This window comes from Zootoca vivipara, chromosome 9 (assembly GCF_963506605.1).
Source record: "Zootoca vivipara chromosome 9, rZooViv1.1, whole genome shotgun sequence".
Taxonomy (NCBI): domain Eukaryota; kingdom Metazoa; phylum Chordata; class Lepidosauria; order Squamata; family Lacertidae; genus Zootoca; species Zootoca vivipara.
In genome coordinates this window covers 73,617,511-73,645,485 of record NC_083284.1, presented here as the reverse complement: position 1 = coordinate 73,645,485, position 27,975 = coordinate 73,617,511, and the positions used below count along the sequence as shown (strand labels likewise).

At 46.2% G+C, this 27,975-nt stretch overlaps 2 protein-coding genes and 1 long non-coding RNA gene across 4 annotated transcripts in view; 2 read left to right on the top strand and 1 right to left on the bottom strand.

Moving 5' to 3' along the window:
- SH3TC1 (SH3 domain and tetratricopeptide repeats 1) overlaps nucleotides 1-12,864 on the top strand; it is a 32,473-nt gene extending 19,609 nt beyond the window's left edge. The window contains exons 11-17 of the mRNA XM_060278265.1: nucleotides 155-1,846; nucleotides 3,652-3,832; nucleotides 5,201-5,351; nucleotides 7,240-7,362; nucleotides 7,875-8,025; nucleotides 10,428-10,624; nucleotides 12,029-12,864. Of these exons, the coding sequence (XP_060134248.1) occupies nucleotides 155-1,846; nucleotides 3,652-3,832; nucleotides 5,201-5,351; nucleotides 7,240-7,362; nucleotides 7,875-8,025; nucleotides 10,428-10,624; nucleotides 12,029-12,283 (2,750 nt within the window). The 3' untranslated portion in view covers nucleotides 12,284-12,864. The remainder of the gene's footprint in view (nucleotides 1-154; nucleotides 1,847-3,651; nucleotides 3,833-5,200; nucleotides 5,352-7,239; nucleotides 7,363-7,874; nucleotides 8,026-10,427; nucleotides 10,625-12,028) is intronic.
- Nucleotides 12,865-15,513: 2,649 nt separating this feature from the next.
- LOC132592661 (uncharacterized) lies at nucleotides 15,514-22,871 on the bottom strand. The gene is made up of 3 exons (XR_009558195.1): nucleotides 22,728-22,871; nucleotides 18,394-18,548; nucleotides 15,514-16,091 (listed from the first exon to the last, which is right to left on the bottom strand). It is a non-coding gene; the product is annotated as an uncharacterized LOC132592661 (long non-coding RNA).
- Nucleotides 22,872-23,796: 925 nt separating this feature from the next.
- Nucleotides 23,797-27,975, top strand: part of HTRA3 (HtrA serine peptidase 3) — a 33,109-nt gene continuing 28,930 nt past the window's right edge. For both annotated transcript variants that reach the window (XM_060279055.1, XM_035113591.2), the window contains exon 1: nucleotides 23,797-24,258. In XM_060279055.1, coding sequence (XP_060135038.1) covers nucleotides 23,862-24,258 — 397 coding nt within the window. In that variant the 5' untranslated portion in view covers nucleotides 23,797-23,861. The remainder of the gene's footprint in view (nucleotides 24,259-27,975) is intronic.

The following is a 27,975-nucleotide window of genomic DNA, read 5'->3' as shown; positions in this document are numbered from 1 at the left end:
CTCCCTTGGCCAATAAAGCGAGATGAGCGCTGCAACCCCAGAGTCGTCCGTGACTGGACCTAACAGTCAGGGGTCCCTTTACCTTTACCTATTCATCACAATGTGTTCTTATGCTTTCCTTACTTCCTGCAATTCTCTGTCTTTTGTATTTCAGAGATGTCTCATTCCTTCCTTAACAAGCATTCTGGCACAATGAAAGACAATATGGTGCAGTCCCTGATAAAAGTGAGAAGCTCGCAGTTTCACAGGGAAGAGGTCAAGGATAAAAAAAGGCCATTCTCTGCTTCGGATGAGGAGATGCCTTCTAAATCCCAGGATCCACACTTCTGCATATGCCCAGAGGATGGAGTTTGTGGGCCAGAAATCCTGGATTCCTTACTGTTGTTTCTGAACTGCAAAGGATATGAGAGCAGTTTCAAAAACATATACGACCTCTCATTTTCCTTTCTTAGCACCCTATTCCATGGCTATGCCAGCGAGGAAGATCTGGTTGATTATTTTGTACTGGCAAGGGAAGCGGCAAAACGAGCAAGTCTGCCAAGGGCTTTGGCGAGGCTCTGCTATCTCTTGGGGAGAATGAGTGTCCGGAAATTCAAGCTTTCTCAAGCTCGAGTTTATTTTGAAGAAGCTTTGGCAACAACACTGGGAGATTTTAGTGACCTCTTCCTCATAGCTTCTCTTTATACAAATCTAACTGGTATCTACCTGAAGCAAAAGAACAAGGAAAAATGTGCTTGCTTTTTTGAAAAGGTTGCTTCTTTGCTTATGGGAATTCCCAACTACATCAGCAGCACCAGAATGGAATCAGATATTCTGAAGTACGCTTTAAAAAGGGCAGTGCTTAGTCAAAGCAAGTATGCAGAAGCTAGAGCATGCTTCCTTCTAGCAAAGCACTATCTGAACTTTCGCCAGGGTGAAGAAGCCCTGCCATTTCTAGAAAGGCTGCAGCTTCTGAATAATGCCTTGGGTTTGCAAAATGGCTCATTGTCAGTTGATTGCTATTTTAAGCTAGGTCCACTCTACAGTGAGAAGTGTTTGCCCCACCTTGTGCTAAGCTGTGTTAAGGTGGCCGCCTCTTGCAGCTCATGCAGTTTGCTGGAGTTATTCAGAAGCATTGACTTAGTATTTAAAAATGCTCCCAAAGTCCACTGTTTGAAAACTGTGGGACAAAGACATCCCTCCCAGACTGCGTATTATCTCAGACAAGTACTCCACTTGCTAGAGACCAGCAAAGAACACCCAAAGTTGTGCAGCATGGTTTGTTGCAATCTGTCTCTACTATATAGCCACCACAAACAGTACGGAAAAGCAATCGACTACATGGAGAAGGCAATAGATACAAATGCACATTCAAGCAGTGAAGAACTTATTGGTCATTTAGTCTCCCTCAGTTGGCTGTATATTCTCCACCAACAAAACACTGTGGCTCTGGACATTTTAAATGTTGTAGTAGAGTCTACACAGAGCAGTCACCAGCAGTTAGGTATTGTTTATAACATGACTGCCATTGTTTTAAAGAGAATGAACAATACCAAGCAGGCAGCTGAAAGCTACTATAAAGCCCTGAGCATTTCAAGAGAGATGGGAATAGTACATAATCAGGCTGTGGCTTTGGCCAACCTTGGGATTCTCTGTCTGCATTCAGCTGCCAGAAGTCTTGGAGAGCATTTCTTAATTAAAGCAGTCACACTGTTTTCTGAACTGCCAAGTGTTGAATGTGGCAGAGATTTTATAGACATCCTTCTCAGGCTAGGATGCTACTATGCCAATGGAATTTATAAAGATAAAGGGAGATGTTGTTATGAATGGGCATTTTTGGTAGCAATGGAAGCAAACCATTTGGAAGGTACGTATATTATCTTGCTTTCAAAACTGGGGTAACTTGTATTTCAGATGCTTAGATGAGAAGTTATCTCTGCACAGGGAAATATGAGAAAAGTTGGTTCCCTTATTTCCTTTGCAAACTCATTTGCTACTTTTGAATTAGCTTGTTCATTCTTTGTCATAATTATCGATTAAGTGTCCTTTCCTGAGTCCCTTCCCTCATCCTACTAGAAAAAGCTTCTCAGGACAGAGATTGCTACCTCCAAATTCTTCATTTGTTATAATGAGCTGGAACAAGCAATGGATGTAAATACCAGGGTGAGGTTATGAAAACTGCCACTTTTATCAAACCCCTAATTGGGGATGGGGGAAGAACCTTCAGAAGTTGGGATTCCTAAGCCAACACCTGGTCCAATCAAGGTGCATTGTGACTGGGATCAGATCATGAGTCCTTTTCAGAATCTGCAGTCCTGTTGATCCCTTTATAACAGTGATGGCCAAACTTGGTCCTCCAGCTGTTTTGGGACTACAATTCCCATAATCCCTGACCACTGGTCCTGTTAACTAGGGATGATGGGAGTTGTAGTCCCAAAACAGCTGGAGAGCCAAGTTTGGCCATCACTGCTTTACAAGGTATCTGAGGGCTGCAGCATTGCTTCCATCTGGTTTAAAAAAGAATGTATTTCCTTTTTAACAACTTGGTTATCTAGCCACCCACAGCCTTGAGTGGGGCAGGTGTGTGTGTGTGTGTGTGTGTGTGTGTGTGTATGTGTGTGTGTGTGTTTTAGATAGATATTTATTATGGCTTTAAGCCCATATAAACAAACAAAACAAAACAAAACAAGACCATAACAGAACTAGACAAAACCATTACAAAATCACAAGACCATTTACAAAATACATCCTAAAACGCATCACGGCAATTGGGGGAGACAAATAATATACAAGAGAGTCAAATTTTTGATTAAGATTAATATAAATAAAAACTTTCAGTAATCAAACAGCATTCCAGAACGTCTCTTGTGCGAGAGAACTGAGGTTAAAAAACCTTGCAACCTGCAAGGTTCTATGGGGATCCGTGTCTTGCAGCATGTATGCAAGGTGAGACTCAACTGGCTTATCAGCTAGTTTCTGGATTATCGGGTTCAATATACTAACCCGAGCCGCTCTATACATGGGGCAATTGAACATTATATGCTGGAGGGATTCAGTTGACTTGTTGTCACAACCACACAAAACAGAGACCTTGGTAAATCTGTGTCCCAGCACATTTGATGGAAAAACATTAAACCTCGCTTTAATAAAAGCAAATCTGTGTGACGCCACGGAAAGGGAGGTTAGATAAGATGGAACCTGGTAAATTGGGGTAATGCCAAAGTTCATCGGTGAACATACCCCTCCGCCCGTTAGAAGATTTTGTTGTATGTGTATGTATTTTGTTTGATTGTTGCCATAAACACTGAAAGTGGCCATTTCCCCCCCCCCCCCCCGTACAATTCCCTTTGGGAGTGGCAGACTGACAGCTTGCCCTGTTCAAAGTATGTGTTGGCCACTTCAGCTGGATGACCAAGATTCTTAGAATGAAAGTAATTATAGACCAGTGGATAAAAAATACAGCATTTTTTTATTTGTCTAATTCATCAGTGTCAATAAGCCAGGGAGTTCTTGTGTACGAAGCATGAGTTCAGCTTGTTATAAATTACTCTGAGCCTTCAGGAAAACATGGGATATCCAAGCCATATCTCTATGCAGGGGCCTTACAATAGCAAGTGTGGTCCCTTGGAACCAGCATGTTCCATTAAATCATTTGTTCCCTTTTCTTTATAGGGCAGCTACGGGCCGTTCAGCATCTGTGTCAGTTCTACAGTACAGTCCTTCCAGATGAAGCTCTGTGTGTCGTCTACAATGAGTATCAACTCTCCTTAGTTAGGAAAACATCCGACAAAGTCATGGAGGGGCAGATACTGGAAACGATCAGTCAGCTGTATCTATCTTTAGGCACAGAAAGGTAACAACAGGCAGAACAGGAAGCTGATTTGTCTCAATTTGAAAGCTTTTTAGTTACATTGCTAGTTTTATGTCAGTGAGCCAGACCCCAAGGTGCCCTTCTGCATGCAAAAAGCCACCTTCCACTCGCGGGAAAACTTTTTTACACCTCGTGCTAGAGCTTTATGCAAGAAAAGTGAAACGAATGCAAAGAGCTTCTCTTTGGGCTTGAGCTGCCTTCACCAGCCTGGGACTGTCCAGAGCTTTTGATCTACAACAGTTTTTGGACTACAATTAGCAGGGGCTAAAAGGAGTTGCAATTCCAAACCTCTGGAGGTCAGCAGGTTGATCTGCCCTAGAGCTTGTGCAGCCTCTTTCTCAAGTGGATATGTAAGAGCTGCAACAGGCTATATCAGGCATCCAGATGTTTTGGCCTACAACTCCCATGATCCCTAGCTAACAGGACCAGTGGTTGGGGAAGATGGGAATTGTAGTCCAAAACATCTGGAGGGGCGCAGTTTGGGGATGTCTGGGCTATACGTTAGCCCTGTAAAGCTGTTACACAGTATGCTTGAATGTTTTATTTTTTGACTCTTAGTTTTTTTTGTATCTTACCCATTTTCCCCGTATTATTTTGATGCTCTTAGCTGCAGCAGCACTGAGGTGCAGAGAGGCAGCAACTAAAGATGCCGGTGAGGCCCTGCTACTGGGCCACAACTGGAAAAGAACTTCAGTGCCCTGTTAAGTCTGACTCAAAGGAGAGGCAAGCTCTACAGGTGCCTGGATCTAGCTTGGATAGAAACCAGAGTCAGAAAACAATTGCTGGCTCCCAGTGTGCCAGGTGTTGCTGAACTACAACTTCCATGACTTGTGTAGCAAGCGCCATTTCTTTCTGTTATTCTGTTTTGGGAAATGGGATGCCATTGATAAGAAGCAAATCCCCGTTTCTCATGCCAGAAAATGGAATGATCAGGGCAGGGAGCATGTTTAGGTCTGCAGTCTGTCTCTTAAATAAGTGAATGGCTGCCATGTGGGGGACCACACGCACTCAGACACAACATTGCCACAAGGACAAGCCCCCTTCATCACTGCTCCTGGTGAATGGCTTGACCACTACAGATCGGAAGTCATAAGGGAGACTTAATGTTTGATAAATAGCCATCTGATATTTCATCTTAAGCTTCAAGTAAATTATTAGTTGAAAGGTGTTTTTGTTTTACTTGGACCATGAACTGTCAGTATTAAAGCAACCTATGGATATATTATGATGGTCCGCGGTGACTTTGACAACAATAGTATGTGGTAGCTGGAAGAAGCTTCCTTGAAAACAAAGTGGCACACAATGTTAGTGGGGACAGGTGTCTCCTTTCCTTACTCTGATTTCTTTTAGGGCATACAGATCTGCCCTGGAGTACACCAAAAGAAGCCTTGGAATATTCATTGATCTTCAATCAAAAGAGAGGGAGGCACAGGCTTGGCTTCAGGCAGGAAAGATATATTACAAATTGAGGCAGAACGAGCTTGTAGATCTTTATATCCAGGTAAGATTAATGCTGCCTTGGGAATTGATAGCTGGGTTAAAAAGAGATTGCATAGGTTAAAAATACAGTTTAATGCCATCTTTGTCTTCTGTTATTTTGCCTCAGTGATAGAGCAGCTGTCTAACTCTGTCGGGAGCATATAAATTAGGAACATGTTAATCTGATTAGAAAGCAAAGGGGGAGAACAAGTGATGCCAAATGAGGGATCTGCAAAGAGACGTCGTCATACTGAGATATTTGCAAGCTTTTGAGATGCTATGTGTGTTTGAAGCATAGTCCAAGTGGGTGGGTGCGCAGCTGTTTTAAAAGGTATCTTCACATCCTCCCAGAAACAAGAGGCAAGCTCTGTGAAAGTATTGGATAACAGAATAGAGGGAATGGAAGTTTTGGAAGGGAACTCGGGTGTTCAGGTGAGCCCCAGTGACAAGGGGCTCGCCTACACTTTCTCTTGCCCTGCCACTTTCCCTCGGGAAAACCTGATGTTTGCCACTGAATTGGAGCAAACGTCACTTGGGTTTTATCCAGATTGACGCTTGCTCCAGTTTAGTGCCAAAGAGTGTGTTTCCTGGGGTAAAACGGCAGGACAAAGGCAAAACTGCTTGGACTCGTGTTTCCTAGGCACGCAATGATCAGAACGCTGGACAAGACAAGTTACTGACATCACCTCCAATTTGTTAGAGCAGGAGCAGCTGGTGTGGCTGGGTGATGCCTTGGATTGCTGCCACTTACTTGGGCAGGCCAGGGCAGCAAGGTTAGGCTTGCATGGGTGCACCAGACCCAATCCGGTGCTCATACTGCTCTTCTCTGACCTCATCCAGGCAAACAGATGCCGGTGTTGGGCACTGTCCCACCACAGTGACCAAGGGCGTACCCACCACGGGGCAAGTTAGGGCAGCTGCCCTACTCTAGAAGCCAGCTGCCCGCCCCCCCCAAGCTAAAAAGAAAGAAATCTCAATGCAAAAAGTGGGGTGCGCGGCCCCAGCCAGAAAGAAACAGACCAGCCCTCCCCCCTTTCCCCTTTCCATAACCCATCGCACTTTCTCCTCTCCCCCTCCCACTATCGAGCTGCAAAAGCGGTGGGGTGTAAACGTAAGAGACGGAGGGAAACAGCGCACCCGGGGGATGGGGCGAGCTGCCCAGAGGGGCGACCAGTGCCGTGGGCAGGGGGGCAGGAGGGGGCAATTGCCCCCCCCAGAAGCAAAAGGCTAAGGGGCGCAGCGTGGCAGCCCCAGGCTCCGGCTCCCAGCGCAAAGCTCCAGAGGCGCGAGGGGAGCGTAAGCGGAGGAGCGCTAAGCGGGAGCGGGGAGTGTAAGTGGAGGAGGCAGCCACAGGCTCGCGTTCCCCGCGCACCTCTGGAGCTTCGCGCCGGGAACGGGAGCTTGGGGCCGCCTCCTCGGAAGACCTGGGAGGTGCGGAGGAGGCAGCCCCAGGCTTGCGTTCCCCGCGCGCCTCTGGAGCTTCGCGCCGGGAACAAGAGCCTGGGGCTGCCTCCTCAGAAGAGCTGGGAGGACGCAGGCCACGTAGCCCCGCCCATATTCCCACTGTGGCCCCTCCCCTCCCGCCCCTTGCCCCCGCCCCTTGCCCCCCCTAATTTTGATCCTGGGTACGCCCCTGACAGTGACTGCTCCTGCTTTAAAGCCAAGAAAACCCTTAATAAAAACTTTTTAAAAAGAAGAAAGAAAGAAAAGAAAGGTTGTATCGAAATACTCCAGGAGTAGCCAGTGTGACACCCTCCAGGTGCGGCTGCCATCAGTCCTGGCTACAGACCATTCTGGCTGGGCTGATGCTCTCGACCCGATGTAGTGCTTCTGTTTGAAACAGTCACCATTGTTGCTTTAGAGGTCCAAAATTATGAAATCTATCTCTCTCTCCTCCCTCCTCTCTCTAGGTTGCCCAAAATGCTGCTCTGTGTACTCACGATCCTAATTTGCAAATGGAATTGTTTGAAGCTTCAGGAGACATATTTTTTAATGGAGAATGGGAAAAGGAAAAAGCAGTGCCTTTCTACAGGGTTGGTTTTCTGTTCTTAATCTTTCTAACTCTCCGCTGTCTGCTCCTGGTCAGAGAGATGAGGCTGCGGTTGTGGCCCATATGAAATACAGTGGAACCTCGGTTTATGAACACCTCGGTTTACGAATTTTCGGTTTATGAACGCCACAGACCCATCTGGAACGGATTAATTCACTTTCCATTACTTTCAATGGGAAAGTTCGCTTCAGTTTATGAACGCTTCAGTTTATGAACAGACTTCCGGAACCAATTACACCCATGCTTCGGGTTAAGTATGCTTCAGGTTGAGTACTCCGCGGACCCGTCTGGAATGGATTAATCCACTTTCCATTACTTTCAATGGGAAAGTTCATTTCAGTTTATGAACGCTTCAGTTTATGAGCAGACTTCCGGAACCAATTGTGTTCATAAACCGAGGTACCACTGTAATGCAGTGTGGTGATTTTCTTTGTGAAAACACATTTTCCAGTAACTGTTAAAAAGTTTTGGTTTTTTTTTTTGTACTCCTTTTAGGACAAGGCTCTACCACTTGCTATTAAGATGAAGAACAGCAGTGCTGAGCTCCGACTCTTCAACAAACTGGTGGGATTGCTGTTAACTCTAAAGGTGTATGAGGAATGTCTGGAGTATGCACAAACAGCGTTAATGCTCAGTGTCAATTTAGGTAAGGAGAATATATGGAAAACTGTAAAGAAGTCTTTTAAAAGTCACTTGGGGCCTATTCAGACATGCATATACATGGCTGCATTTCATGTTGCTTAAAAATGGACAACTCAACAGTGTATGAACTATCTGTTGAAAGCATGTTGAAGGGGCACTAATCTTCTCTTTGTGGATGATGACCCATTTAGAGACTGCCTTTTCCCTATATGAGTCCACCCGCCAGCTGAGGTCATCTTTGAGGACGGTAATTCATGCTCTTGTCAGCTCATGACATTGAAGCATTTGCAGCAATCAGCAAGGCAGACATCCCCAAACTTCGGCCCTCCAGATGTTTTGGACTACAATTCCCATAATCCCTGACCACTGGTTCTCTTAGCTAGGGATCATGGGAGTTGTAGGCCAAAACATCTGGAGGGCCGCAGTTTGGGGATGCCTGCAGCAAGGCCTTCTCTGCAGCTGCCATGATGTCATAGGAGGATTTCCAGAAGGGAAGTGTGAGCTTCTTACTCCTGAACTCTAGGAGTCAGATGTTTTTGTGGTGGTTCGGCTGTTATACCACTGCTGGTAGTTGTTTCTGTGATAGGCTTTCAACTAATTTTGCTTCTAAATTTGTTGTATGCTACCTTGAGGTTAATGGGCAGTATCCAGCAAAGTAGTTTCATGCAAGGATTTCTGTGTGTGCAACAAAACTTCATCTCCCCAGATCTGCTCTAGAGGGTTGAAGGAAAACCCAGAAAAGATTTGGAGGCATGTGAGAGAGAGGGAGGGGAAGCTGTGTTGTGCCACCAGAAGTCATTGCGCTACTAATGGATCTACTTGGTTGGTTTACCACCTAATTGCAATACAATAGGTCAGTTGGAATATACTAAATTAAAAACATGCAAATCAGTAAACAAGGTTGCATATTCATCACTTTGTGACTGCATGTGTAAACCAGTCCTTAGATTTCTCTGAAATGTTTCCATGTCTCATGCTGTGAGCACAATCTGTGTGCTACTGTCTTTATTCCTTTACACTAGAACAGATGTTCCTCCTCTTGCTACAACAGGATTAACTCAGGGTTAAAAGAACTTGAAGTCTACAAGGCAAACTGAGCAATCCTCGAGTGACCTTTTGCTTTTAATTTAGTGTTTACCCAGCTTTGCATAGCTGCATATTAATCTTTAGTTACAATGTTTGTTGAGTACCGTATAGTTGGGAGCTGTCCAGAGTAGCTGGGGAAACACAGCCAGATGGGCGGGGTATGAACGAATAAATAAATGAATAAATGATAATAATTATTATAGTATAACAGAAACCTGCTGGGCTGCTCTGTGCAGGGAGCAGGAAGGCGGGTGGGGGAGGGAATATTGAGGGGCCTGTTTCCCCAGAATAAAATTATTGGGGGGTGGGCCCCAGCCCCCTGTTGTTTCCTATGGATGTGACTTGCCCTTTTAATGGCTGGAATGGAGTCGGCTGCACATACAGAGCTGTCTATACACACATGCATGTCTCCATCTAGCCAAGCAAGACACATTATCAGAATCCAAGGACACATTGCAGACAGGAACAGGAACGCCCATAGGCAGGAACAGTGATGGGTCTGGCCTGGGGAGAGTCGCAAGGGCTGGATAGACCACCTGGAAGGCATCATTCGGCCCCCAAACTTCAGGTTCCCAATCCTTGTTCTGGGGCCGTGTCCAGCTGTTATCATATTTATAAAGGAGAAAGATAATGCTTGCCTCATTTCAAAGGGGCTTCATGTAGCAAGTGGAATTAGCCCAAGGAGCGAGAATGACCACCTTCTCTTTCGATTCCCAGTAGCAGTTTCCATCTTGGGATTACCTGTGTCTTTTAATCAAACTAGTAGTGAAAGGGAAACTTATAGGTGTAAGAGGAATACATGCCTATATGCGATATTGGTGCATCTCTCTTTTAGTATAAACAGCTGGCCGGATTAAAAAGACTCCCTTCTTCTGTCCTAAATGAATCCACAACCTCATGCAGCCAAAAGGGGGCAAACAGATAGTGCAGGTTTTACTTCACAAATGTAGACTTTGAACCTTGCGAGGGGAAACAGATGTATGTGTGGGTGGCTGGGGAAAGCTGAAAATGGTTCGCAGGAAAATAGTTAACCAGCCGCTTCTCACCTAAGGCCCCAAATACTCTTTTATGAAGATGGCAGAGAAGGGATCAACAGGTCGCAGTTTGACCCTGGATGTTTGAATGCCAGTCCACTGAAAAACTTGTGTGTTAATACGATACTTAAGTTCTGTCTGCAATGGCCCCTTCACACATGCACATGTGGAGCATGTATGTGTGAATCTGGCGCAAGTCATTCATAGATGCATACAGTGCTGTGCTTGTTTGTTTTAACCGTTATTTCTTTGATTTCCATGCTGATTCCTTTGCTTACCTCATTAGGGAATCTGTTAAATGAAAGGATAGCCTATCACCGGCTGGCTGTTGTCTACCATCATCTAGGGCAATGTGAGCTTACTGAGCACTTCTTCTTAAAAGCCTTGTCTCTCTGCCCCTCACCTCTTGAGTTTGATGAGGAAGCCCTATACTACGTAAAAGTGTACCTTGTTCTTGGAGACATTACATTCTATGACTTAAAGGTGAGACACTTGGATGGAATTGATATATGAATACGGAAAATATTTTTGCATGCTCTGGATTAAGTAACGGCACCGAGATTATACAGTCTTGCCGTAACTGCTAGGTGGGTTGGATTCCAGTACAGTGGTGCCTCGCTTAACGAATGCCCTGCTTAACGAAATTTCCGCTTAACGAAAGGTTTTTTGTAGCGGAGGTTGCCTCGCTAGACGAATTCGTTTTATGAAAAATTAATCTAGCGAATCGCGGTTTCCCATAGGAATGCATTGAAATTCAATTAATGCGTTCCTATGGGCAAAAAAAATAATTCAAAAAAATTTCAATGCATTCCTATGGGATTCGCTAGACGAATTTTTCGTTATAAGAAAAGACCCGTGGAACGAATTAAATTCGTCTAGCGAGGCACCACTGTATTCTAAATCAAAAATATCCTACGAGGTGCTACCTTAGGAATAGTTTGTCTATTTGCTTGCTGGTGTGAAATGAATTGGTCTATTTAATTCCCTCTTCAGGTGGGTGAAAGATTAGTGTACGCTCCTACCACTGGCTATTTCTGTCTTCCAAACATTTGTCACTTGTTTTTCAAGTTCAAATTTGCAGAAACACATTTTAAAAAAGGAAACAAGCAGTTCGAGGTCTGGGGATTTTGCTTTTAGCCACTTTTTTTTCTGTTGCTGAGGATTGGAGTGCTGTCTTGCTCTCAAAGTGATGAATAAGGAGATGAGAGAGGAGAGTGGGGTGGCCTTGGTTTTAGTCTTATTGCTGGGCTTTGCTTATGTTTTCATAACATTGAGTTTCTGAGCTGTTCCATAATTTTATGGAGCAGATCAGATTCAACACCAAATATGACATAGTCAGATACCATCCTGTCACTAAATACAGCGGGAAATATAACAGGGAGAAGCATGAAGTTTAAAGCGTCTGAAAGTCTTTGTGTCCCCTAGGGAATCTCTGTGTGTGCATGGGTTGCAGTTTCTGTGTGCACATTCATGTGCCTTTGTGACCACATGAATGTAGTCATTTTTATGGCTCCAAAATCTATTTTGATTCTGAGGTCCATTGTAGGCATGAACCTGGGTCTTTGTTTACCTGTTCTGGAGAACCTTTAGAAAAAATACTATATTGCTTCCTTTATTGGATGGAGAAAATCCAAATTTAGTGAGATAAAGTACAGGCTGCTACTTGGATGATGATGCCATAAAGCAAAACAAAAATGGGCACAACAACTTACCCTCTTCTAGGAATTGGAGTGACTACTACAGTTATAAAAGGCAACAAATAGTTGCCACACTTCACAAAAAGTAGCAATTCCACTGCCTACAAAGTGTGATGGTTATTCTTAGGTTATTCTTATTTAGAATATTTGTAAATTGTTGTTTGGCTCATATTTTGCTGCACTGTTTCAGGACCCTTTTGACGCTGCTGGATACTATAACTTGGCCCTTGCAGCTGCCATGGACTTGGGAAACAAAAAGGCTCAACTGAAGGTTTACACAAGACTTGCGATAATTTACCACAACTTCCTGGTGGACCGAGAGAAGTCTCTCTACTTCTACCAAAAGGCAAGAGCCTTCGCCACAGAGCTCAATATTCGCAGAATAAATCTAGCCCCTGATCAACGTCTGAGGGCATCAAGGGCACCGTTGAAAAATGCCAAGTGAGGACTTGACATCAGGGGACTTTGTGCTGAGAGCAAATTGTAACATAGTCTTTTGCATGTGAAATGGTACACGGCGCATAGGGTTACTGACCTGAATGCGGCTACTTTAGCTCTTGCATACAGAAATGTGTTTGCAAATGTGTCTTCTGTCCCCAAATGAGCAGCTGTATAGGGTCCAGTGAAACGAGAGCAAAAGGTTCCTGGAGAGCTTTGGCAACAATCCATCTTACAAGCAGATTTTGGACCAAATTGTTCACATACTAACTGTTGGAAACAGAGGAATCTTAAAATACGATTAACTGAAATAATAAAGATACTGACTGACTAATCCTTAAACTTCTCATGCTCCCTCTGTAATTAGTATGAATGTTCTGGGATGTGATTGTGAAATATTTGTTTCCAAGTGGGGCTCGGGAAGAAAATGTTGTAATATATCCCATTCACATCTATACCTGAGCTAGTGTGTGAGCGAGCTGAAAACAAGTTGACATGAGACAAATGTAAAATGACAGAATAATGAAGGAGTAAGCGAAGGAACAAGGCAAATTTTGAGCTGGTGCAAATTGTCCCTGTGTCTCTCTCCACTGCCCATAGAGAAAGTTCCACCACCGTTTGTTTGTTTACTGGAAGTGGGTTTGTTGCACAACAGCACCAAATCTACATTTTCCAGTCTGTGGCCAAACTTCACTTACCAAAGAATACCAGTTGGGAGGCAGCCCAAGTATGTACACAGGGTTGTACACATTTAGCTAAAAAGGTTTATAACTTCTCTGCCCGTGAGAGGGTGCTCTGTGTCTTTAAGACAGGCTGCTGAATGCAAGAGCAAAAAGAAAGTTTCCCCATAACATTAAATGTGTTAAATACATTTGATAAAACTGGGCTTAGGAAGAGCCGCTTCAAATAACCAGTCCATCTTCTACGAAGTACAGCTGTGTTTCATAAAGAAGAAAGAAAAAATCAGGGCAATAGATTGTGTGTGTGTGTGTGTGTGTGTGTGTGTGTGTGTGTGTTGTTGTTGTTGTTGTTTGCAGGAGTAGGAACACAAAATAACCTATTGTAGGTGCCAGGGCAAGAACAAGGTTCCATGTGGCTGGGAACTGCAGCACTCACAAGGAAGCCTGAGTAAACGGAGCAAGATCCTGTTGGCAGTAGTAGAGGAGAGCTGTGGCACAAAGATTTGGGCAGAATAGGTTAAACCACAGAGTCTAGGGCTTGCTGATCAGAAGGTCAGCGGTTCGAATCCCTGTAATGGGGTGAGCTTCCGTTGCTCGGTCCCAGCTCCTGCCCACCTAGCAGTTCGAAAGCACATCAAAGTGCAAGTAGATAAATAGGGACCGCTCCAAGCGGGAAGGTAAACGACGTTTCCGTGCGCTGCTCTGGTTCGTCAGAAGCAGCTTTGTCATGCTGGCCACATGACCCAGAAGCTGTCTGCGGACAACGCCGGCTCCCTCGGCCTATAGAGCGAGATGAGCGCCGCAACCCCAGAGTCGGACACGACTGGACCTGATGGTCAGGGGCCCCTTTACCTTAAATTGCACAAGGAAGACAATCAAGCTGCACACTTTACATGATAGATGACAAAGAAGCACACACAAGAGTGGGGGGGGGAATTATAGAGTATCTTAAAGACCAGTGCAGATATCTAAAAACGCTAGCGGGATAATTATAACACTTATAATGTAATATAATTTAAGATTTGAAAGGATATAAAATGAATTTGAAAAATGTAATTAGATGCAATAGAAATAATAGAAAAACTGGAAACCAGGGGAGGGCAGGGAAGTCGGGGGATTTAATTAATCTCAGATGTGTAAAAATTGAAAATGATTTTAATGTATAAAAACATTGTTAAAAAACCGAAAATAAAATATTAAAAAAAGACACAAGAAGCAGACACAGGATTCCGACCTGCCCAGAAAGCACCCCAAATATTTGTTTGTCAACAAAATGTAAGAGACCATCCTTCACAGGGCATTAGGGGAGGGGGAGGACCTATAATGGGGTAACAGGTGGTTCTTTTTAGGGTAGTTTGTCCACCTTTAGCCCTTACCCTAACATGAACCCTACACCTAGCCCTAACCCTTTGGATCCTAGAGGCTGTCGTCATGTGATGGTGGCCACACCCTGGGAACAGCTTTGACTGGCTGGCTAAACCAAGAGAGGGTAGCTGATGCCTCTCAAACCCTTGGTTAGTTATGGACTTCCCCTGCATGGGAAAACAAGCTCCAGTGGATAGAGTGGACAAGACCAATAAGGAATGCTGGCCAATTGAATAATAATTTATTATTTATACCCCGCCCATCTGGCTGGGTTTCCCCAGCCACTCTAGGCGGCTTCCAACAGAAGTATTAAAATACAATAATTTATTTAACATTAAAAGCTTCCCCGATGTCTTCTAAAAGTCTGGTAGTTGTTTTTCTCTTTGACATCTGTTGGGAGGGTGTTCCACAGGGCGGGTGCCACTACCGAGAAGGCCCTCTGCCTGGTTCCCTGTAGCTTGGCTTCTCGCAGCGAGGGAACCACCAGAAGGCCTCGGCACTGGACCTCAGTGTCCGGGCAGAACGATGGAGGTAGAGACGCTCCTTCAGGTATACTGGACCGAGGCCATTTAGGGCTTTAAAAGTCAGCACCAACACTTTGAATTGTGCTCGGAAACGTACTGGGAGCCAATGTAGATCTTTCAAGACCGGTGTTATGTGGTCTCGGCGGCTACTCCCAGTCACTAGTCTAGCTGCCACATTCTGGATTAATTGTAGTTTCCAGGTCACCTTCAAAGGTAGCCCCATGTAGAGCGCATTGCAGTAGTCCAAGCGAAAGATAACTAGAGCATGCACCACTCTGGTGAGACAGTCCGCAGGCAGGTAGGGTCTCAGCCTGCATACCAGATGGAGCTGATAAACTACAGCTGCCCTGGATACAGAATTAACCTGCACCTCCATGGACAGCTGTGAGTCCAAAATGACTCCCTGGCTGCGTACCTGGTCCTTCAGGGGCAGTTACCCCATTCAGGACCAGGGAGTCCTCCACACCTGCCTGCCTCCTGTCCCCCACAAACAGTACTTCTGTCTTGTCAGGATTCAACCTCAATCAGTTAGCCGCCATCCATCCTCCAACTGCCTCCAGGCACTCACACAGGACCTTCACCGCCTTCACTGGTTCTGATTTGAAAGAGAGGTAGAGCTGGGTGTCATCTGCATACTGATGAACACCCAGCCCAAACCCCCCCCTTAACCTTCTCTTCTCCAGGCTAAACATACCCAGCTCCCTAAGCCGTTCCTCATAAACATACAGCTGAACAAACAAAATTCTCTATAACAGAACAGTACGTGATTTAGGCTTCTGCTAGTTTTTGTTAAGGGGAAATAGTTTTGGCTAGGCTATTGTTGGTTTCCTCTTCCTTTCTTCCAGAGACTGATATGGTCACTTCATCTGACACCAACATCTGCACTTGAAGTAGGAATTCCAAAGTCTGACTTACCTCCTCAGATATTCAGTTCCTCCCACTAAGATTTATGAAGAAAGCTGTTTTAGGCACACAGTGTTACGTTGAGCTCATAGCTGATGGGTGCTATCTGCAAAGAAACTCAAACATGTCAGAATATGTGTCTGTGAAAATATGTCAGGGCTGTAATCCTATGATTACTTACCTTCAAGAAAGTCACACTGAACTGAATGGGACTTCTGAGTAGACATCCATAGAATTGCCCTGGTCAACTCTCTCAGCTTTCTGTCCACTAAGAGTGGCCTATCTAATGCACAATGGAAGTTCATAGGCATCTCACGTTGTTTGAATAGATAGTAGAGTGAACCTAGGGAAAGAGAGCAAAACAGATTAACTGAACCCTTTGCAGAACTCTGAGTCCCAAGATGGTGTCAGAAAGGTTTGCACCCAAATGATGACCCAAAGAGTCAATGCAAAGTAGAAGAGCTCTACTCCTTGCCTTAAATGTCATTAGGAGGAATTTGACACAAGTACCGGTAATGCTTTATTTGCCAGAAGGCTGATCCACATTTGCTGGCAGAATCCTGACGCTTCTTGTCCGGTGGGTCCATACTTGTATCTGGGGATGGGATTGCTTGTGACTTTGGCCTGGCAGGCCAGAAAGGAATTTGTAGGCACAGCTGATTAGCAGTGCCTGAAAAGTCCTTAGCAAGGCATTTTAGATGCTCCAAGAGAGTTGGATATGTTTAAGAAGAGGAGACTGAGAGGAGTCAAATATCTCAAGGGCTGTTCCATGGAAGAGGGAGCAAGCTTGTTTTCTCCTGCTCTGGAGGGGAGGACCCGAACCAATAGATTCAAGTAACAAGAATGGAGATTCTGTTGAAAGATAAGGGAAAGCTTTCTGAGGTTAAGAGCTGCTTGACAGTGGAACAGGCTCCCTCAGAAGGTGGTGGACACTTCCTTCCTTGTGTGGGAAGATCTGCAGCCAAATCACAAATGCATGATTGCTAGATAGTCACAGACAGGGGGCTCTTCTAACCACTACACCACACTGACTCCCCCATGCTTTCTCAAGGAGAGTTAAGATGGTGGTGGTGTAGCTATCAAGTGATAAGGCTTCTTTGCATTTGCCACATAGTTTGGCGCCCAGGGCAGGATAAAAGTCAGCATGGGTTTCTGAAAAATAAGTCATGTCAGACTAATCTGATCTCATTTTTTGACAGAATTACAAGCCTGGTAGATGAAGGGAATGCTGTGGATATAGCCTATCTTGATTTCAGCAAAGCCTTTGACAAGGTACCCCATGATATTCTTGTAATGAAGCTGCCAAAATGCTGGCTAGACAATGCTACCATTCAATGGATTTGTAACTGGCTGACTGACTGAACCCAAAGGGTGCTCATCAATGGCTCCTCTTCATCCTGGAGAGAAGTGACTAGTGGGGTGCCACAGGGTTCTGTCTTGGGCCCAGTCTTATTCAACATCTTTATAAACGACTTGGCTGGTGGGCTTGAGGGCATCCTGAGCAAGTTTGCAGATGACACCAAATTGGGAGGGGTGGCTAATACCCCAGAGGACAGGATCACACTTCAAAATGACCTTAACAGATTAGACAACTGGGCCAAAGCAAACAAGATCAATTTTAACAAGGAGAAATGTAAAGTACTACACTTGGGCAAAATAAAAAATAAAAAATGAAAGGCACAAATACAGGATGGGTGACACCTGGCTTGAGAGCAGTACGAAAACTTGACGAGTCAACAGTGTGATGCAGCAGCTAAAAAAGCCAATGCAATTCTGGGCTGCATCAATAGGAGTATAGCATCTAGATCAAGGGAAGTAATAGTACCACTGTATTCTGCTCTGGTCAGACCTCACCTGGAGTACTGTGTCCAGTTCTGGACACCACAGTTCAAGGATACTGACAAGCTGGAACATGTCCAGAGGAGGGCAACTAAAATTTTCAAAGGCCTGGAAACGATGCCTTATGAGGAACGGCTTAGGGAACTGGGTATGTTTAGCCTGGAGAAGATAAGGTTAAGGGGTAATATGATAGCCATGTTCAAATATATAAAAGGATGTCATATACAGGAGGGGAAAAGGTTGTTTTCTGCTGCTCCAAAGAAGCGGACACGGAGCAATGGATTCAAACTACAAGAAAGAAGATTCCACCTAAACATTAGGAAGAACTTCCTGACAGTAAGAGCTGTTCGACAGTGGAATTTGCTGCCAAGGAGTGTGGTGGAGTCTCCTTCTTTGGAGGTCTTTAAGCAGAGGCTTGACAGCCATCTGTCAGGAATGCTTTGATGGTGTTTCCTGCTTGGCATGGGGTTGGACTGGATGGCCCTTGTGTTCTCTTCTAACTCTATGATTCTATGATTCTATAACTGGCTGCGATTCCCTAAATCCGCTTCTGTGGTAAGTGGTAAGTACTTGCCTGTATTCATTCACTCACTCACCCAGGGAACAACTATCACTCTGATCTTCTGAGAGGTGTTTGTGTTGGGTGAGTTTTGCCTTGCTACAGTCCTTGTGGTCGCTCTCACCATATAAATCAAACTCATGTGCAATTATGATGATATCTTCATACTCCGTAATCCTCCCTGCACCTTTCGTCCTCGGGAAACTACTGAAATGGAACCGCTGACACAAGAAAAACTCCCACCTACCAGAAAGATTTTTGTCTGTCAGTGTGGACATTCTCCGTCTAGGGCAACCTGGGACACAGCTCTTTCAAGTGGCGAGACATCATGGCCGGGGGGAGGGGGAAGAGGCTATTCCTTCATGAACTTCTAAAGCTTCTTACCATCATTAGATGAAGGATCTATTACATTGAGACAGAAAATCAAAGTTAGCTGGAGGCTCAGAAATGAGTTATGACCCGAGTGTGAGATATTTCTCTGTTTGCTTAATGGATCTTTCCCATTGCTATTTTCTGAACTTTTAATTATTTCACAAACTGTTTCAAAGTGCACATAAATTCCGTGGAGCTTTTGATGGAGACGCTCCTGTTTAAGATTCTAAGTCAGAGAGGCTTGGAGGTTAAAACCCAGCACCAAGCATTAAAGCCAAGCCAGGGAGAGTAAACAAGCAGCGTGCTGCAGGAAATGGCATTGGGATGAAGTCAGAGAGTGTGTGCAACAGTTTCAAGTATGCCATGGTTGTGAGCCAAGAAGAAGAAAGAAGGGTTGTGCTTGTGCATGATAGCGGCAGCAGCAGCACACACAGATGCACTGGCTGGGACTGCTCAGCTCATTTATTCTATTCTGAAAGAAAGAGATGCCTCTTGCTGCCAGCAGGTATCTCCTTCCCCAAGGTCCTGTGAGCCTTGAAAGACCAGCTCCCTGCCTTGCAGGCCTTTCCCACATGGGACTGACTCCAGCTACAAAAGCTGAGGCTGCTGAACAGGACTACTGGGCTGGGGTATTATTTAGGGGGCATAGTTTGGTGGGGATTGCTGCTGTTATTGATATTATTTTTCATATCTTTATTTTAGATCTTATGATTTTGTGCAAATTGCTCCAGTTGCGTGCACATGAGCAACAAACATTCTGAGCATGCAACTTAAAGGCTAGAGCATGAGAATTTATTCTGGCTGCAGCACGGTCATGCAATGACTCTAGTGAAATCCAGTTGCAGTGGACCCTTTGGATACGAACTTAATTTGTTCCGGGAGTCCGTACATACCCCAAAACGTCCGCATCTAGAGGTGCTGCTTCTGCGTGCACGGTGCAATAGAGCGCATCTGCTCATGTGTGCGGCGCGCAGAGTGCTTCTGCACATGCGGTGAAACCCAGAAGTATGCACTTCTGGGTTTGCCGTGTTCGCAACCCAAAAATTACGTTACCCAAAGGTAACGTAACCTGCGGGTCCACTGTGCCTACATTTTTGACTCCCTGAAGATTCTCATCATCCTTGAATCTCATCTCTAGCAAACAAAATTTTCACATTCTCCTATATAAGATGGAAATGATAACATGACTCTAAAAAACCCTTGTCCCTCCTTATATCACCTGTGTGAATTAACCAACAGCTAAGTATTGTTCTAGATTTAGGGTAAATCCTATAAATTAATAAATGTTATTTTAGTTATTTCTGATATGGAGAATGCATGCAAAGGAATTACTGGGAGGCTTGGAGGAATCCAGGAAGCTGGAGATCGCTTGAAGATGAACTGTTATTGTGTTTTAAAATGTGCCACTGTGGTATTCTTTGCTTTTAGTAAATCTGCTGGCCAGTTATGGAAAACTGGTTTTTTTTGTTTAGTTTTTTTGTTTTTTGTTTGCTAAGGGAGTGATGGTGTTATAGATTAGCAGGCATCCAGATGTTTTGGACTACAATTCCCATCTTCCCTGACCACTGGTCCTGTTAGCTAGGGATCATGGGAGTTGTAGGCCAAAACATCTGGAGGGCCGCAGTTTGGGGATGCCTGGATTAGAGTAAACCCTAGAAATCAATAAATGCCACGACATTTGTGATATGGAGAATGCAAGCTGCAAATGAATTCCTGAGGTAGCTTATGCAAAAAAACTGGCTGAGCTACGGGAATCAAGAGAACAACTGGAGGCTGCATATCCATGTTTCCCAGGGCAGCAAAATGTCCTGGGCCTGCTCTGTGCTGAAGTCTGCTGCCTTTCCTTATTACAAAACAACAAGGCAAGGAGGTGTAATAGTTACAACATTTTCTCTCCTCTTGGTACAAACCTGCAGGTAGATGCACATTGGAAGAGAGAATATTCAGCTCTCTCACAAAACTTGCATTCCCTTGAGAATGGAGGGAGGGTTGGAGTGACTCTAATAATTAGAAACAGGTTTGCATTTATAGTTATAGTATTTCCTAAAGGTCTGTGATGACAGTACTTCCCCCACCAAAAGCACAAACCTGCTTTCACACTCTAGCTCTGAACCAGAAGTGTGGGGAAACAGCAGAGAACGAGGGCATGTTTAATCTCAGTAATGCTTGCATTGCCATATAGATTCTGTCAGTCTCAGAACCATCAATCTGGCCAGCAGAGATTACAGAAATTGCTGTGATCCCTGAGGATGTCAGGTTCACTTGACTCAGAACAATGGAAAGCTGCAAAATCAATTACAGTATACACATATTTTTTGCACTGGTGGCTTTTGGGTGTGTGGGGCCCTGTCCACAGCACTTTTGGGCGACCTCATTTGCCCACCTAAATAAACATGACTTTGTTTGAAACTATGATGGGGCTAAATGCATAAGAATGAGTTGGCTAATAACATGGATTGTCTTTTTATGGTCCTCCAGATCCTCTGGAGAATTCTTTTGTTAAATGAAGATGTAAAGACAAGGCATATGCCAAGTGGCATACTGAGCAGGAAAATATGCTAGTCACCATCAACCCAATCAAAGCATAACATAGCCTAAGCCTGAGTTTAAGTTGAGCAGGGGGAAGACATGATTCAGAATTATGAGCCAGCCTCATAAGGAAATGCTTGAGCATGCACAGAGTGAGGAATCTGTGTTTGCATTTAATAAGATGATTCCATAACAGCAACTTCAGTCTGAAATATAATTCCATTGAGTTGTATCCAATACTAGTCCTTCTCAAAATAGACCCATTGAAATGAATGGATGTGAATAATTTAGGCCTATTAATTTCAATGGATCTACTCTAAGTAGGGCCAGTAATCCTTCATTGCTAGTCAGCCACATGATACACAGAATCACTGCTGTTCACTGTCACCAAAATGTGGAGAAGAAAAAACCCAGAAGCAAGTACAGGTAACTGTAGTACCAGCAGAGAATAAGGTTAAGGGAAGTACCCTTCTTTTTTGCCTTGGGGAGACCACCTGCTCAGGGGGAACTGGGTGGCAACTAATAAGCAACACTCTCCTGCAAGGAAGCGAAGTATAGCAAGAATCATTACAAGGAGGTTCACTGTCTGGTGCTTCAGGCCACGGGCGTAGGCAGGGGGGGCAGGAGGGGGCAGCTGCCCCCCCCTAGAAGCAAAAAAATTAATGTATTTTACAGACCATAACCAGCACTTTTCCCCTCCAAAAACTGAAGTGGAAAGGGCTTTGCTTTAGCAAGAGCAGCTAAGTCTCCGCTTGCTGGGGGGGGGGAGACACAGCAGTAACAAAAACACATCAAATAAATAAAGCAAAGTGGCTACCAGTAGTTAAGCAGTTAAGACAATGGAGCATATATCCCCAGGCAAGATTCGATAGCTGACCATTTCACCCTATTGTTCTTAAGTGGGAGTTGTTAATGAGCATTCAGGAGCATTAAGAGTTCTATTGGCGATTTAATGAGGGTGCAGACTCAGAGGATTCAATTTGACTAAGGTGGCTCTGCAAGGCTAAAAGGAAGTGAATAAGAAAGGGGGGGCTGTAGCTTTGACAGACACAGTGATGTTTATAAAAAGCATTGGTGTTCCAGTCTGCCCCTCCTCCTGCATCTGTATACTGTAAATCAGGGGTGGCCACCTCCCAAGAGACTCTGATCTACTCAGAGTTTAAAACTGGGGGTGATCTACCCCCTTTTGGGGGGTTCAGGTCAAAGCTGTTGAGTTTTTTTTAAAGGAAGGGAAGCCCTGTTTTTTGGGGTTTAGGTCAAACTTGTTGAGCTTCTTTTAGGAGGGAGGGAGGCCCATTTTTGTTTAGGGCTTCAGGTCATAGTTCAACTTTTTTGAGGGAGGAGGAAAATTTTGGGTGAGCTTTTTTTAGGGGTGCCAGTGACCTACCAGTGATCTACCACAGACATCCAGTGATCTACTGGTAGATCACAATCTACCTGTTGGACGTGCCTGCTGTAAATCAAGCAGAGAGAAAGCTGCTTACAAGGCTCCTGTACATGCAGAGTTCCAGCATCACAGCGTCGCCCAGAGGCACCCACAAATATGAGTTATCCCTCTCTCTATTTCTTCCTTCCTTCCCTCCCTCTTCCATCCTTAATAAAATACGGGGGGGCGCAGATAAGCCCCACATAGAAAGCCCATCAACATGGGGGGATGACTCTTTCAAATACGGTATTTACCAGTAATTGGGGGGAGTGTCGCCTGCCCGACACTCCCGTCCTCTCCAGCCAAGCAGGGTAGCCGCCAACGCTGCCAGCCCCAGAAGCACAAGGTGGCCGCTGCTGCCACCGCCACGATGTCATCAGGCCCGCTGGCCCTTTAGCCCCGCCCACTTCATGGCCCCTCCCCTTCCGTGCCTTGGCCCCGCCCCTGAACGATCATGGCTTGCCCCCCCCCCTAGTTTTGATCCTGGCTACGCCCTTGCTTCAGGCACAGCAGAAACAAGGGCAGCAGTTGCAACAATGAGACATTGGGAACATATTTGAACTAGATCTTGTTTACACTGTGGTGGCAGACACCCGACCGTCGTTTGTTTTTGCATACAGCCGCAGAACTTGCTGCTCTCCCGCCGTCGCCATTTCCAGCCACCTTATTCTTTGACATGCGGATTGCGGACCTTTGCAAATTTGTGCTTCCATCCCGTGCCTTTCTGCATCGTTTTTCTCTTTTGTATCGAACGCCGTCTCATGTTCCACAGCGCATTTGCATTGCTGCAGATGAAAGTTGTTTGGCATGGAAGCACTGCAAGTTGTAACTGTGTGAAGGCCGTACTCTTCGCCTGTTGTCACGGGAAGTAGGGCAGGCAGGAGCTCATTTCTAAAAAGAGATGATGGCGCTCAGGCTTGTGAGGGCGGGGAGGGGTGAGTCCGTCCGCGTTCCGAAAGCAGGCGACCCTTCACGCGCAGCCCTGGCCGCCCCTTTCTGAGCCTCCAGCTGGCGCTGCGCTCCTTGGCAAGCGGTTAGCGGGGAAGAGCCGCGTCAGTCAGTTTCCCGACGTAGCCTCGAGGGCGTCCTTTTTACCACCCGCGGCTCGCTCCGCGCCTCCTTCGGCACCACCACCACCAGCAGCAGCAGCCAGCCCGGCGAAGCCGCCTCGCTCGCTGCGTGTTGTGTTTCGCCTCCGCGGTCACCGGGGCTGCAGCGCCGAGGCGAGAGCTCCGCGCCAGCGCGCACCGCCTTCCCGCCGGCCTTCCCGCCCTTTCCGCGGCGGCGCTCTCGGCCTGATTGGCTCGTGGGGCGGGACTCGGCGTCGCGCTGCTGCCGGGACGGCGCCTTGGGCGGCGGCGAGCGGGGCTGGCGCGGGGCCGCTGGCGATGAGGGCGCTGGTGTTGCTGCTGGCGCTGCTGGCGCGCGGCTGGGGCGCACGGTGCCCGGCGCGCTGCGACGTGTCGCGGTGCCCGAGCCCCGGCTGCCCCAGCGGCTACGTGCCCGACGGCTGCAACTGCTGCTTGGTGTGCGCGGCGGGCGAGGGCGAGGCGTGCGGCCGCCCCGAGGACCCGCCGTGCGGAGACGACCTCACGTGCCGCTTCCCCGCTGCCGCGGGCCAGAGCCAGGGCCGGGGCGTGTGCCAGTGCAAGCTCCGCGCGCCGGTGTGCGGCAGCGACGGCAGGACGTACGCCAATGGGTGCCGCCTCAAGAGCGCCGAGCGCCAGGCTCTGCAGCAGGGGCTGCCGCCCGTCGTGCAGGTCCAGAAGGGCGCCTGCGGAGCCGGTAAGAGCCACAGGGACCCCCGCGCGGGCCGCCGGGAACGGCAGACCCGCAAAATCACGCGCTGCCCGCCCGTGGGAGAGCGCCGAGGCGAGTCCGACACGGTTCCAGTCGGCCTGGGCAAGGAAACGAGTAAGAAGTGAGGGCGAAGCGGAGAACCCGCCGCCCTTTGGCCCGAAGGGAGAGCAGCCGCTTAGTCGTAGTAGGGGGGCTGCCAGGGTCGCCTTCAGCCCCCAGAGGGTCATAGACCCTCCGGGTCATGCTCCTGATCCGCTTGTTACTGCAAGAGAGAAATACGCAGGGGGTCGGAGCTTTAGACCCAGGACTTTGAAGGCGGCATGTCAGCTGTCATTGCTCCAGTGTGGGTGGTGGTCGCTGTGATCTCACTCTGCTCTGCCGAACAGGTTTTGTATGCTTTTGTGGCGCTTCAGAAACCTGCAACACCCGTTCCACCAGAGAGAATAGCAGTGCAAAAGGTGTGTGTGTGAGTATGCACTCGATGCACAACTTGCATCGTTCCGCCTTCAGCTTTCTTATTGAGCCAACCACCGTAGGCAAAAGAGACAGGCAAGCTTTTTATGGCAGTGCGCTCTTCCTGACGGGGCATTCTTCTGGAGAAGGCAATGCTCTATTCCATTAAAAGACAAAAACGGTATTGATTTGTGCCACGCGCCAACGTGGTAAAAGAACCAATTTGGAGCAACCTCTCCATATAATAACAGCACAGCAGGGAAATTGGAAGGATTTTATGCACTCCATTAACTTCTCTCTCCAGTGGGGGCGCATGTACTACTGGCAGCATTAATAATAATAATAATAATAATAATAATAATAATATATTATTTATACCCCGCCCATCTGGCCAGGTTCCCCCAGCCACTCTGGGCGGCTTCCAACAAAATATTAAAATACATAAATCCATCAAACATTTAAAAGCTTCCCTAAACAGGGCTGCCTTGAGATGCCTTCTAAAGGTCTGGTAGTTGTTGTTCTCTTTGACCTCTGGTGGGAGGGCGTTCCACATCTCAAGAACGTTTTGTTCTGACATGGTTCCTTCTGTCAGCTGAACCCTTTTCAGTTCCCTTTGTAGTGCATCATGCCAAACGAATCTAGTTAGGGTCAAACTGCATGTTACTCAGGGCGGGTGGGCCCACCCAGCTTGGGTGGCAGGATCCACAAGGGCAGCAGATCTGGCCTCCAAGGAATGCCAGTGGCAGTTGTGGCACACTTCTCGGAGGCCGGATCTGTCACCTCCTTGGCAGCCCCCCACCCATGCCACCTCTACAGTGACCTTTTGGCAAAGAGGAGGCACTGCTGGTCTCCTCCCACTCTTGTTCCTAATGCAGAGCATTATTCCCCACTTGCTCCTGATCTAGATTGTCACTCACCCCTTCTTCCCTGGCAGGGGGACAAACCCATTTTGCGGTTCACTTCAAATGCCTTGGGTAGCATTAAATCAAAGCTGCAACAACAAACTAAGACGTGCCATGAACAACTCTTGGCAGTGGCACAAATTGTAATTCCCGGTTCTTCAGCTGGTAAGGTGGGACCCACTACTGGGTCACAGACTGATCTAAAGTGGGTCACACCAGCAACACTTACCACAAACAACACTATCACCATTTCGAGATAGGGTGAAACATTAAGAAGTGGGTCTCTAGATACATGTTTTGGGTGCTGTGTGGTGGCATCTCTCCTCCTTTCCCTTTGTGTATTATGCTCCAAAATGGACCACAGAGACTCCTGTGGTCTTATGTTGGTGCTGCTTGTGTCACTGGAGCTGATGGCTTGGAGGTGCTGTGATGTGTCCTTCATCAACCTCTCTCCATGCATGTGAGTGATTTCACCAGCACACTCTCCAGATCTGCCTTTCTCAACCTTGGGCCCCCAAATGTTCTTGAACTTCAACTCCCATCACCCCTGACCACTGGCCATGCTGGCTAGGAATGATGGGAGATGTAGTCCAACTACATCTGGGGACCCATGGTTGAGAAAGGGCCAAGGGGCACTAGGGAAGCAAGTCTAGAGACTAGGTTGATGTCTGTTGTTTCCATAACTCTTCTTGTTATGAGACTTTTGTGGGTGAGCAGAGTTTTTGTTTGGATCCTGGGTGAGAACTCGGAGATTGAGAGGGAGCATGTGTCAGAAGGAAAATGAATTGATATTGATTTATATATATTAGCCACTTTGCATTATTGGAACATTTTAATATGTAACGGTGTAATTTTGTAATATTTAAGTTGTCTGTTGCTTTTTTAAGTTTTTAGTACACCGCTTAGAGATGTTTTAAACATATTAAGCAGTATAGAAATTAAATAATCAATGCCTTCTCTTCTAAAATGCTATTTTAGTAGGATTTGGCAGCAGCTATTTTTTTTGGCATAATAGTTGCTTACCTCCCCCCATATCCTGCCTCCTGGTGTAACTAGGGTATAGGATTGCTCTTTAAGTGGGATTGTTGGGTTTTTTTTCTCAAATCAGAAACTCCAGTTGAACTATTTTTGGCAATTGGGTAACATTTTCAAATAGTATGTAAAATTTACATGACACACTTTTAAAGTTTTTGTTTTTAGAGACTTAAGTCAAACATGCTAAATCAGATCTCCTTGTTTTTAGGACAGTGGAAAGTTTTTTAGGTGAAAACTTTCCATTCAGTTTCCCCCAGAAAACCCACATAATCTGCTAGAAATACACTCAAACAACAACATTATTTTCTTTTCCGGTTGTTTTCTGCAAGTTTCAGACAGTTTCAGAATGTTTACTTTGGTTTTCTGTGTGTACGAGTAATACCATTTGAAAATTTAAAAAACAGCATTTCATAATCCTGTGGCTCAGTCATGAAAACATGTGCACAATGGGCTGTGATCTTTTTGTTCTTGAAGAAGAACTGTTTAACCCAGTAAATTATAGCCACTTAGTAATGCAGAGACAGAGTCTCTTAACAGTACACAATATTTGAAGGTTGCCAAAGGGAGAAAAAAAGCCATTATCTTAGGCTGCATACACACAGCAGTTTAAAATGGATTCATTTAATTTGGATTTCCCTGATCCACAGATAAGGGGGAAGCAACATATAATTTCATCTTACCCAACTGTGGACATATTGAAGAGTACCTGTTGTGTGTGAGGGAGGGGGTTTAACCTGTGTGCTAATGCAGTGCCATTGTAATAGGGGCAGGGGGGTGTGCCGCCCCGGGCAGCAGGCTGGGCGGGGGGCAGCAGGCTGGACCGGGCTGACCACCTCCGACGGCCCCTGCTGCTGCACGACGCGGCCGCCGCCATGGAGAAGCCCCGGTGCAACCGAGACTGCCTCACTCTGCGGCTTGCTCGCGGGGTTTGCCGCGGCGCCGTGTTGCATGCCTCTTGTGTGTGCATGCGCCACGCGTCGTGATTCATGCATCATGACACATGACGCATGTGCGCAACGGACACCCCGCCCCCCGGGCAGCCAGGCAGCTAGCTACACTGCTGTGCTGATGTTTTGCTGGATGCCATTTATCACGACATTCCTCAGTGGGCTGCTGGTGGGCTGAGAGCAACACATATTTTATATAAAACAACCTGCTGTTTTGCATAAGTGTGCTGTATCACAAAACTTGTATCTCAAAAACCATATATATATATAAAGTGGAACCTCGGTTTATGAACACCTCGGTTTATGAATTTTCGGTTTACGAACGCCGTGGACCCATCTGGAACGGATTAATCCACTTTCCATTA